Here is a 12,975-nt window from a genome sequence, read left to right on the forward strand (position 1 = left end):
GCAAAGAACAAACTTTGGCTGCAGCTCATGGCTTGTCAGGAGCAAGAGAAACCATGAGCTTAGAAATGTAACTCTAAGCCAAACCATGGGCTCAGCTCCCAGTACAGTAGCTGCAATTTCCTCCCTGTGCATCAGCACACTTTCTCGTTCACAGTAAGTCGTAGATTGGCTTAGCGTTACATGTGGGCCAAACCCAAGTACCATTTTATAATGAGGTGGTCAAGAAAATGGACCTATTTCACCAATTATCCAAACTGTTTACAAATCCGCGCGATTCTACTGTAGAGCAAGAAAGCAGGGTGGGGGAACCTTGCTATTTAAAACATAGCTGAACACATACATTTAATCTCCTGTAATGATTTCAGCTGAATGATTAATGAGAATTCCGACCAAACTCATGTCATATTTGCATTTGCTTTTTATGATGGCAGCAGGAAACAGAATGACTTTCCGCCTCCATAAGTCAATTTTGAAACAGCGTCTGGGAATCTTGTTCCAGTAATGAGTTCAAATATCTGAAATTCAAGGGAGCAAATCCTGCCCGACGTGTTCGGTCAGGGATTAGATAAAGGTACATCTCCTATGCCTGTGTGAGATTGGTTTGCATTTCCAATAAGGACTACGGCAAGCTGCTTTCACTGACTGATCAGCAAGGATAATTTTAACTGGTGAATGAATATGAGAAAACCCAGACTGTCCCCCAGATGTCCCAGGAATAAAAAAGAGCAGTGTCCATCAAGTACATTAGTGGCTGTGAATCTAGGCCATGTGACACCTACCCACTGCTTGTAATCCTGAAGGATTCTGCTGAAGCTGAAAGGAATATTTTCTGGCAGACAGATATATCTGGCACAGCCTGTGCTATGTGAGGAGAGGCCACTGAGGGCCAACTGGTGCAAGCAAAATCTATTAGTAAAACTTGCCCTGTGCTTTGCTGCTGTCTGTCCACAGGTAGGGATTGGCATATCAGTCTGCATCCAGTCTATATCACTTTTGTATGTGCTCATTCATAAATCAGTTTTGTCCTGTTCCCACGTCAATCTTCCTTTTTAAAAAAATCAAAATTAATATTTATAGAAAACTTACGCTTGGGATGCCAGAAATGGGATGAGGCATTTCTACCCTAGATGTGGGGTGAAGGAATACTGTTTTAAGATCAAAATATAACTATCTCCCTGACACCTCTCCTCTAGTTCCACAACTTTCAGCTGGGCTCCTGTAACAGAAGAGAACTCAGATGTACCTGTGGGGTCAGACTGCAGGTAGAATAACTCAGCACCTCTCACTTCCTTGCCCCTCTTCCTCTTCAAACAGACACCCACACAGCTTCTGCTTTATACAGGGTTGGAGCAGACCCACATTTAGACAGATCTACTGCTGTCAAGTTTAGTTTATGGGGCTGGTCTAGACATTTCCTCTCCTCCTTTTGCACACGACCAGAATCTGTTCTGGAGGGTCCTTCAACCCTGCAGAAAATATTTTCTTTTCTTTTTTTAAAAAATAATTTTTTATTATTTTTCTCCTTAATATTTTTGACAATACAATAACAAACATAAAAACTTTCTGCTCTGCCGAGTGTGTGACTTCTCTCCCTCCCTTCAGCAGGTTTTCCGCCTTTTTCACACTTTAGCTCCTTAACTTCTATTGTTCACATTGTAGGATTTATTTCAATCCTGCTAGTGTCTTCAAGTTTTTGCAATTATTATTCAAATATCCAATAAACTTATTCCAATCCCTTTGAAATTTTTGATCGTCCTGGTCCTGAATCCTGCAAATCAGTGGCCAAGTGTGCAAAGTCCATCATCTTCGCCTGCCAGTCTGCAATTATTGGTAACTCCTGTAACTTCCATTAAATGTTCTCGCTGCTACCGTGGTGTACATAAATAGCCTTTGGTCTAACTTCACAATTTCCTCTCCCATCAAACCTACCAAGAATGCTTCAGATTTTTTGGGAAAGGTATATCTAAACATCTTTTTTTAATTCATTGTAGATCAATTCCCAGAATGTTTTTACTTTGTCACACGTCCACCACATATGGTAAAAATCTCCATCTGATTCTTTACATTTCCAGCATGTTTTATCTCTCATCCTATACATTTCCACTAACTTTACTGGTGTCAAATACCATCTATACATCATCTTCATTACATTTTCTTTTAATGCCATACAAGCCGTAAATTTCAAATTTTCATTCCATAGTTTTGTCCAAGAATCAAACTCAATATTATGCCCAAAATCTATTGCCCATTTTATCATCACTTCTTTGACTTCCTCATCTTTAGTATATCATTCTAACAACAAATTGTACATCTTAGATAATAATTTGCCTCTGCTTTCCAACAGATCAATTTGAAATATTAATTTTTTATTTTCAAAGCCACCCAGAAAACATTTTCAGGGTGCATAATGGGCTGGAGGGAACAGGAGAAAAAAAAGGAAGTTCCATTGTGTGCACAGAAATAGGTCGCGCGAGAACTGGATACAGCACTAGGGTTTAAAAGGGAATTGGACAAATTCATGGCAGAAAGGTCTATCAATTGCTATTAGCCATGACAGTTCAATGGAACCACTATAGAGGAAGTACACTTTGCATTAGGGCAAAGAATGAGGGATATTTTTTGTCTTCATCCCCTGCTTGTGAGCTTCCTAGGAGGATCTATCTACTTGGGGAGCAGGATACTAAGATAATGGACCTCTGGACTAATCCATCAAAGGTCTTCTTGTGTGCTTATGGTCTTAAACCTTTGATAAAGGGACAAAAGCAGACCAAATCTCACTGAGTTGGTTTTTTGTTTTTTTTAATCCAGTTAACAGACTTAAGGTATACAGCACTATACACTAACGGAGAAATGGGGAACCTGTGGCCTTCCAGATGCTGTTGGACTATAAATCCCATCACCCCAGATCATTACCCACACTGACTGGGGCTGATGGGAGCTGGAGTCTAAGAATATCTGGAGGCTCGTATGTTCTCCACTAATGCAAACCATGGGCACCTGTGCCTCACCATAGCATGTACAAATACAGCATTCATGTGGTTAAAACAAAGGGTTACAGAAAATACGAAGGGTATTAGCATATAGTTGCTATTTCAGAAATGTGAGAATCATCTTTAAGGCTGGATTCCTACACAACTGAATTCAGTGGAACTCAGACCTGAGAAATTATACATAGGATTGAGCTGGAAATCTGTTCAATCATTCTGACAAAGCAATGGTATAAATTGGATGCTAATACAATTTCTATACCAAAGGAGCTCAAGAGGAGGAGAACTGTAAAACATTTATTTTAGCCATCCTGCCCTGCCTGCAGGCTCCTGTCAATCATAAAAAGACCCATTCAGGGCCATTTATTTCTGGCTGCAAGAAGGCTATTTGGAAGCTATTTCACCAGTTGCTCAAGCTCCTCAAAATAGCACTCAGCAGCAGACTGACCATTCGTAGTCTCTTGACTCTCTGTTTGTGACATCTTCGTCTAAATAAATCACACAAATACCACCACACTGATACAAATACAAATCAGTGGGCTTTGGTATATTATTATACTACTAAGGCTACTTTTTATGGCCTCCACTGATTTCTATGAAATCCTCCTATTACCTCAGAATACATATTTTTAATGAGTATTTTCCCTCTGATTAATCAACTGGTCTTGTTAGGTTGCAATCCTGTGCACACTTCCCTGTGAGAAAGGCCTATACACACTTATCTGAGAGTAAGCCCCACTGATCTCAGTGGGACTTAGTTCTGAGTAGAGATGTATAGAACTGCATGCTAAATCAAGTAAAGATTGCAATTATATATATCTGTATGTGTGTCTGTATACACATACATGTGTACACATGCCAATGTAACATTCAGGACTAGGGGTTAACCTTAAAGTGCTAAGGGGTTAACCTTAAATTCATTTGCTGAAAATATAAGTTGAAACTTACATGCGCTTAGTTTGCACACATTCAGCTTTATGTACTTGGTAAAAAAATATTAAACAAAAAAGGGGGCGGACGGCTGGGAAAAAAGATTTTGGCAATCCCACCAACTATTGAACCCAATGTGTTTTGACTGTACAGTGGTACCTTGGTTTACAACCATAATCCATTCCAGAGGTCCGGTTGTAAACCAAAACAGGTTGTAACCCAAGGTGTGCTTTCGCCAATGGGGCCTCAAAAAAAAAATTGGGTTGTAATCCAAAAAAAGGGGCACGCACTTCTGGGTTTGACATGGTTGTAATCCAAAATGGTTGTAATCCAAAATGGAAGCAAACCAAGGTACCACTGTACACAATTTTGGCTTTACACTCTATCCCTGGAACATAGCCACCATGTAAGATATGAGTTGCCGGTATGTAGTTCTCCGATTAAATACTATTCTTGGCTGTGAAATCATGAAAAGTATATAATTATGACATATGACATGGGCCAATTGCATGGTTTTCCTCACTCAGTGCCTATGCCTATGCAATGTTTCAAGTCATTTGACAGCAAAGCCACTTGGTTCAGCACCCCCTCTCCAACTCATGCATGCTGCGTTTTAAATGCCCTCCACTCAAACACTTCATAGGACTTCAGCTTATGGGCTGTGCCATAGTAATGTCACCACTGCTGAAAGTCAACAAATCAAAGCTGGGCTAATTTCATTTCCTACCTGGCTGATAGAAATCCGGAGATAGTTCCCTGGCCATCGACCTGGCTAAAGTGGATTCATTGTTAGCTGCCACTGCTGCTTGCTCAGCCCCTTCTGACTTGGCTTTGGCATGGGCAGTCCTGTGGAGAGAACATCCATCATGGCAATTAGTATTTCCATTTGTTGCCAAGGCTGTCTTAGGCTGAGTTCCTCAGCCATTTATTCCAAGGTGGCTCTTCTGATGCGAATAGGACTCTTCTTCAATAAATGGTTTCATAATGACAGCCTTGCATGATGCTCAGTTCCTTAATATAGATGACCTTGCTTTGTAATTAATTGTTTTAAACATAAAATAAAAGGATTAAGGAGGAATGAAAAATACATATTATCATGATATACATTTTACTAGCTTGTTGATTAGTAGATCCAGCTTTTGTATTTATATTTATGTTGCAGTGTTCTTAGCAAAGTATAGAGTTCAACATTTTCTTCTGTTTTATTACACCAGTACATCATAAAATAAACTCCACTTCTCCATAAGCTAGTTAATAATTTGTCTCCCTTCCTGTACTCTACTATATTGGGCAGCTTGACTTCCCATATCTTCATTATCCAGTCCTGCAATGTTGGAGCATTTACTTTTCTCCAACAGTGAATAATGACCACATGGGCAGCAGTCAATAAATGTGCAATCATTGACCTACCTTGTGGGAAAACAAAAACTTTTACATATCTCAAAAGCACAGATTTCCTGGTAAGTTATATACTGTTATACTCTCAATTTCCACTAATATAGTTACCTTGCTTATTGTCCATAAAGCAAAAATAAGCTCCAAGTTCCTACAATTTCTTATTTGTCTTATTTTGAAAATTTGATGCCTAAAAGATTTATGACACCTATATATAGCCTGCTTGCAGTAGCAGGTTGCTTGAAAAACCAACAAAGTCAAAAGAACATAAGAAGAGCCCAGCTAGGTCAGACCCATGTAGTGCAACATCCTGTTCTCACAGTGGCTAACTAGATGCCTGTGGGAAGCATGCAAGCAAGACCTGAACCCAACACCACTCTCCCCTTCTGCAGTTTCCAGTATTCAGAAGCTGTGGAGGCAAAACATAGCCATAATGCCTAGTAGTCACTGATAGCTAGTCTTATCCACGAATTTGCCTAATCCTCTTTTAAATCAAAAAGTTTAGGGATGCAGGTGGCGCTGTGGATTAAACCACAGAGTCTAGGACTTGCCGATCAGAAGGTCAGCGGTTCGAATCCCCGTTACGAGGTGAGCTCCTGTTGCTCAGTCCCTGCTCCTGCCAACCTAGCAGTTCGAAAGCACGCCATGCAAATAGATAAATAGGTACCGCTCTGGCGGGAAGGTAAATGGCGTTTCCATGTGCTGCTCTGGTTTGCCAGAAGCGGCTTAGTCATGCTGGCCACATGACCCGGAAGCTGTACGCCGGCTCCCTCGGCCAATAAAGCAAGATGAGCGCCGCAACCTCAGAGTCGGTCACGACTGGACCTAATGGTCAGGGGTCCCTTTACCTTTATCTTTTAAATCAAAACTCCCAGACTCTTTTTATTATGAAGATTACAGATTTATTCTGTTCACATTAAGCAATCATCATTGAAAAAACCAACAAGAAAATTGTTGTCAATGACAAAATTCAATTCAGTCCTGCCGCTGCCCCGTTACTTTGGTTATGTATGTTATCTGCTACTGCTACTGTGGATAAAGTGTGACGTTTGTGCAACAGTCATGGGCATCTACTGAAGATACCCTTTCTGCACAACCAGATTTTTTGCTCAGTAATTGCAGTGTTGCAGCTTTCCAGATCTAGCACATTTCCTCTGCTCTCAGAATACACCAGCTGGCGGAAGAAGCACATATGATAACATATGGCAGTCAGAATTGTCAGAAAACATGGTAGCTCCACAACAAAAGTGCTACCTTGAAAGGAGGCATTTGGGTGCAGCATACAAGTAACAACTGTGCGACTGTTGTGCTGTAAAGTGATAGTCTGAGAAGGCTTTTTAGCAAGGAAGCAGAGATGATCATGCACAGTTCTTCTCCATAAAATAAAAAAATCCTTCCAGTAGCACCTTAGAGACCAACTAAGTTTGTTATTGGTATGAGCTTTCGTGTGCAAGGAATTTTTTATTTTGTTTCAACTACAGCTCCCTACCTATATCTAGTTCTTCTCCATGCAAGGTATGCCAAGGAAAACTAATAAAACGTATTTCTTTATTTTCTTTCTGATACTTTTTATTTTAGTTTTCACAATATAAACAATAACAAAGATGCAGCAAGAAACAAAGCACAAAGTCAAGACATGCAGCACAGAGCATAAAGTCTGTTTCAATCTGCAAAATGGAGAGTGTCCAGCTGTTGGACCAGCCAGAATATCCTATATGCTGTAGGAAGGCTCTTGTTGTCCATCTTAGCCACGCAAGCAATAAAACAATACAGTGGTACCTCGGATTACATTCGCTTCAGGTTACAGACTCTGCTAACCTAGAAATAGTACCTCAGGTTAAGAACTTTGCTTCAGAATGAGAACAGAAATCGTGCTCCGGCGGCATGGTGGCAGCAGGAGGCCCCATTAGCTAAAGTGATGCTTCAGGGTAAGAACAGTTTCAGGTTAAGAACGGACCTTCAGAACGAATTAAGTACTTAACCCGAGGTACCACTGTACCATTCTGCTGTAAATGTGTCTGTGTTCTTTTCCCCCTCTTGCCATCCTCAGTTTATGGGGAAATTTCTCATTCGAGGCAATCTGCCGTATCCATTGGTACAAAGTTCTGGGAGAAGCCCCCTCCATGTCCTTCCAATAACAGTATCCAACATCAAGCCCCACAGTGGCCAAACAAATAAACCTGGGAAATTGAGAAATAGGGCATGACCCTTCTCTCTGCTGCTCCCCAGCATCTGGTACTTAGAGGCATTCTGCCCCTGAACCTTGAAAGAGCATACACACACACACACACACACACACACACACACACACACACACCATGGCTATTAGCAATTGATAACCTTCTCCTCCATGAATTTGTCTAATCCCCCTCTAAAGCCATCTAACCAAGTGCCCTTCACCATATCTTGTGGCAGCAAAGAATCCTTAAGTCAGGGTAGCCAACAAGTTGCCCCTCAGATGTTGTTGCCACTCCCATCATCCCTGACCACTAGTTATGCTGGCCAGGGCTGACAGAACTGGAGCCCAACAGTATCTGAAGGGTTGGCTACGTCTGCCACAGGTTAACTATGTGCTGTATGAAGAAGTGAATCTTTCAAAGGCACTTAAGTATCTACATCCCAATGAAACATTTCAAGAATCTCACATGAGTCACTTAGTGTGTACACAGCACTCTCTGCCCTCCCTCCAGCAATGCTATTTAGATAACCCACAGGACATTCTGTTTCTTGATGCACAAATCCCACCACGCTTCAACCTCCTTTGTACTGAAAGCACGATTCTTCCTATTAACTCATCCAGAGAGATCCCTATCCTTTGAGGGCTGTTCTGTGGGGGAATGTTTTTGGCACCCTGCATCCTGTTAAGCAGCTCTCTGGCTCCACAACCATTTGGAGACATTTGGCCGAGGAGGTAGAAATCTGCAGTTTTAAGCCCTGACAGCTCACAGAAGGCCCCCAAGAAGCTGTAAACAGGCACAGCATCTCCTTTTTTGGTAGCATATAATCAGTGTGATTAATTCCACTGTAATCTGTGGGAGGCCCAATGGCATATTTATGTCTTATTGTGCTTAAAGAACTGATGTTGGAAGCAAAGTGTCCAGAATATGCAGCACAAGGTAAAACCAGATCTTTAGCCACAAAAGCTTTAACTCTCCAGAAGAACTCACTGAGAAGAGGGACAGCGTGAAAAACCCAATCAAAGCAGCTAATGGGCAAGGAGTGACTGGGAAGAGATGTAGGATTCATGTTCCTCCATTAATGCACTTGATGTGTGTCTGTTTATGGAGAATTAGGAACATAAGGAAGTTGCCTTATATCAAGTCCAAATATTGGTATGTCTAATTCAGTATTATCTAGTCCAACTGGCAGAGGCTCTCTGGGGTTTCAAGAAAGGAGTTTTTCCCTGGGCCAATCTAAAAATGTTGAGGATTGAACCTAGGACCTTTCGTATACAAGCATGTGCTCTACCACTGAGCTATGACCTTTCCCTCATTTCAAAGGAGTGGTGCTGAAATCTGTATCCTTCAACACAAAAATATGAGCATAGAAAATTTTGGAAGTTGCCAATATATATGTTGCTGGCTCACCCATTAACTTGTGCCTGTATATAGCCCTGGGGACAATTATTTATTTTTGCAATACAAGACACTATCCTCAGTGTAATGTAGAAAATGACTTATTGTGATTAATGGTAGCAATATAGGGATATAGCAAACAATTCAATATTCTTTCTCCAGTAGTCTTCACAAGCAGCAACATTCCAATAGCACCAACTATCATCGACTCTATTCTTTAACAAAAAGATGAGGCTGTGCTATGGTGGAAAAACTTATTTTCCTTTTATTCGAAACCTCTCCTTTCACAGCTATGTAACATGGCTACCTCAATGGAAGTTCAAATATCAGCTAACATCTTTCTCCACTGACAGCTATAAGCTCAGCCCTCCTCAGTCATTCGTGACTCCAGAAAAATGAGATCAAAGGAACAACTTGGCAATAACATCAGACAACCCCTCATCATGCTAATCTTCAGGCGTCTCCTTGCACAAGGGTCTTCCCTCAAAGGCTGCCGTCTAGAACTTTAGCACGATTGCATCAGCCCATCTTAAGCAGTACCTTCCTTCTAAGCACAAAAACCACCAACAAAGCCAGGGATGGATGAAGAAGTCAACCAGAGTTGGTCCTCCTAAGATAAACACACCTGAAATACTTGTTTGTGTTCATACAAGGAATGAGTAGTGATGGGAGCAAACAGCTTTGTAATAAATTGGGTGGGGTAAATTGAAACTTGAATTGGTATGAGATCAAAATGCTGTTTATATCTTCTTATGTGATAGAGCCACACTTGCACTCGTCCTGTGCTTTCGAAGGCAAGGGACTGAGTTTTCTGTTTGCCCCACTGCTTTCCCTGGGAAACCTGCCCCTTATCGCTGAATCAGAACAAACGTCAATCCATGGAAAACCTGATGGATGTTTGCTCCAATTCGGCTGTAAAGAGTGGGTTTTCCCAAGTGAAAACAGTGGGACAAGAGAAGTGTGAATGAGACCTCTATGAATGGTTTGGGGGCAGCTAGTAGGATGGCCACATAGGCAGAATTTAGGAATAATCACTATACTTTCAACAGAAATATATTACATTTCACCATAGTGACTACGGCACCTCCATACTGTCACTATTTTGCAGGAGGGATTCAAGAGCATGGCAAACATTTAGGTTTGCAGTTAAAAGTGGATTAAAGTGCTCTGCCGCCCCAGCACAACAAGTTGACATAAGAAACAACAACAGACTTCTGTGGTTAGGAAAGTGACAGGGAAATCCACCGAAAAGTCTGGGATGAACAAGTGATCAATGGGAAGATATATAGACGCCTTGTGCAAGCAAGTCATGATAAATGCAAGATGAACAGTCATTGTTGTATAATTTCCCTGTAAACCAAATCATAACGAAAGCTCAACAAAGGCAGTACAATAGTCTAGCCACTATGAAAGCTTTCTGGAAGCAAATCAGGATAAATGCTGAATAACCATGTCGCCTGGAGAAACCCTAGGTAGACTGGCGTGCCTGCTCATCCAGTCCCGATGCTAACTGTTGATGGGCAAACTTCAAAGTGCCTGATCTCTGTTCTTACGGCTCTTAAAAGAACTTGTTTGGACTTGAACTGGACAACCTTTCAAATATAGGACTGTCTTCTGTAAAATAAGACTCATGGCCACCCTTGCAGGAAGTGAAGGACACTACATTCAGTATGACTGCAATGGGAATTCAAGCCAACAAGGCATTGGCATCTTGCAGGAATGTGAGTCATGCATTTCAATCTCCATTGCTGGTGACCGCTTACACATTGCCAAAAAAGAAAAAGAAAATGCATCACCAAGGGAAAGACAAATGAGGATGGGCAACGTCATGGCCCCTCCTGCTCCCCCTTCTTAGGGATATTTATTTTTAAACCAGGCTTGGATTGGACAGCCTTTCAGTGTCATGCCATGAAATTTACAACAGTAGGTACCATCATAGATCGAACCAGTAACAGAGAAAGGGGCAGGCAGCCTAGGAGGCAGGGGTGAGATGAAGGGTCAGAGTCGCAACCAGATGCACTGAGAGGAGGGAGGTGTGGGGAAAGGCATGAGGCTATGATGAGTCTCTAGATATAAGAATGACAGCCTTCACATTCCCCCACAGTCCTGCCTATTCCAGATAACTGGGTCAGGCTTCACAGGCAGAGCTCACCTTTCCCTGAATGAAAATGGAGGGCCACACTTCACAGTAAGCCAGGGGATGAGCTGCATTTCTATTAAGAGAGTCTTGGACAAATGGGCCCCAGGCCAATACTGAGAAAAAGTAACACTCACTGAGATCTGATACCTAAACACATACTTAACAAGAGCATCTATTTACCTGTTGAGTGATTCTGTCTATCCTTCCTTCATGGACCCTGGCAGTCTTTCACAGGTCACACAGATCATTTTGAATCCCCCCCCCCCCCCCAATTAGAAACCTACTGTCGCTATTTTCTTATCATTTAATAAAGAGGCAGGTTCTGAACAGTGGATCTGTTTAAAGAACGACTGCCCAAGGATCAACACCTAGGATCGCTCAGATAATTAACACATGATCAAATGCTCCAGTTTAGCTGAGGCACTGCACTTTAACATAATTAAACTAAACATAAATCAAGCCCTACAAGGACATCAATATCTTCTTGGCATGAAACCCCACAGCTACTTAGATCATTAATTGTGGAAGAGATTGAATGATTGATGTCCCTTTGGAGCGTCCTGATCCAAGATGCAGTAGGCAACATACTCCTGCACGCGGTTGAGTTGGCAAGGAAGATTACAACCTTAACTAGGTTTCCTAAGAGGCATCTGAACTCTAGCCAGATGCTTGAAACAATAGTGAATTATCAAAAAGAAGACAAATGAGAATGGGGGGTGGTTGAATTATGGCTTTCTATGTGAACAGAAAGAAGAAGAAAAAACTCACAGACTAAACATATACCTAATGAAAAAACAATATTCTTTTACATATGGAGGTTATATCCACAGTGCAGCAGAACCCAAGATCTCATACGTCTTAATTCTGCCCACTGCTAGATAGGGATAGGCAAATCCATCAGTTTAGTTTTCTCTCTGTTTCTCATTTCCCCACTCTTAAATTAAGTTCTCTACATCTCCATATTGTTTTGCTTAAAAAAATGTCTTCATGAAAATTCAGCAGCATTTAGTACAAATTTCTCCTAATGTCTGTATGTAACTTTGTCTAATATACAAAGCCATTTCCCCTTATATACCGGTAATTGGTTTCTGTATGCTATTTTTACTAATGGTAGGGCCAGATTCAACTAACAAGTCCTGCTAATAGAAGCACCACACAATGGGGCTTTCCCCTCCCCCCACCTTCAAATTGGCTAGGGGTTGCGGGGAGAACATACAGAACAATGTGTGGGACCAGTTGAGGGAGATTCTTCCATCCAGCAAGCTGAAATGCTTGTTCTGATAGAATGATTGCCATACCACAAACTGAATTCCTCCCCACCCCATCCATTTCGTGCATGCTTTCCACATTACTTTTCAGGAAAACTGCAGTGCAAAAAGTGTGAATTTCCAAGGATCGCTGTGTTTTGGTTTGCACACATAGTTTCAGAAAGTGTGGATTAGGTAGATTCACCTATAAATGCAAACGGAATCAATTTTCTCCCACATTCCTACTGCTGGCCTAGAGATAATCATGAAAAAACTGTCTGCTGGTGGCTGGCTAGTATCTCTGCTCTCTGCATCACTGCTGTGTGGAAAAGAGAGAGCCTGAATGAAAGGGAAAGAAAGATTTTATCTCCATTTTCAATCTCTGCAACGGGTTCTATTATACATGGAAGTATCAGAGCAAACACCCTGCGCAGGAACCATATCTAACATGGCGGGGGCTGACGACTGTCTGACACCCTGCTCCATCTCCTACATAACATATTTTTTTTTGTTTTTTTTTAAATAATATTTATTAATAGTTTCAGAATTATAGGAAAAAAATAAAAAATAAAAAACAACACTACAATACATAAAAAAGAAAAAAAAAACGCAAAAACCAATACAACAATACAGCAAAAAGATTTTTAAAAAAGGAAAAAAGAAAAAAAAAGACACAAATCCCAAATTACATATCTTTAACT

General features: G+C 41.2%; 1 protein-coding gene across 4 annotated transcripts in view; it reads right to left on the reverse strand.

Moving 5' to 3' along the window:
* The window catches only part of JPH2 (junctophilin 2), a 68,103-nt gene that overhangs the window by 11,330 nt on the left and 43,798 nt on the right, over nucleotides 1-12,975 (reverse strand). For 3 of the 4 annotated variants that reach the window (XM_081011138.1, XM_081011139.1, XM_081011140.1), the window contains exon 3: nucleotides 4,645-4,763. The exons of the other annotated variant lie outside the window; for it this stretch is intronic. In XM_081011138.1, coding sequence (XP_080867264.1) covers nucleotides 4,645-4,763 — 119 coding nt within the window. The remainder of the gene's footprint in view (nucleotides 1-4,644; nucleotides 4,764-12,975) is intronic. 4 annotated transcript variants of the gene reach the window in all.

This window comes from Podarcis pityusensis (assembly GCF_964106645.2).
Source record: "Podarcis pityusensis genome assembly, chromosome: 6".
NCBI lineage: Eukaryota > Metazoa > Chordata > Lepidosauria > Squamata > Lacertidae > Podarcis > Podarcis pityusensis.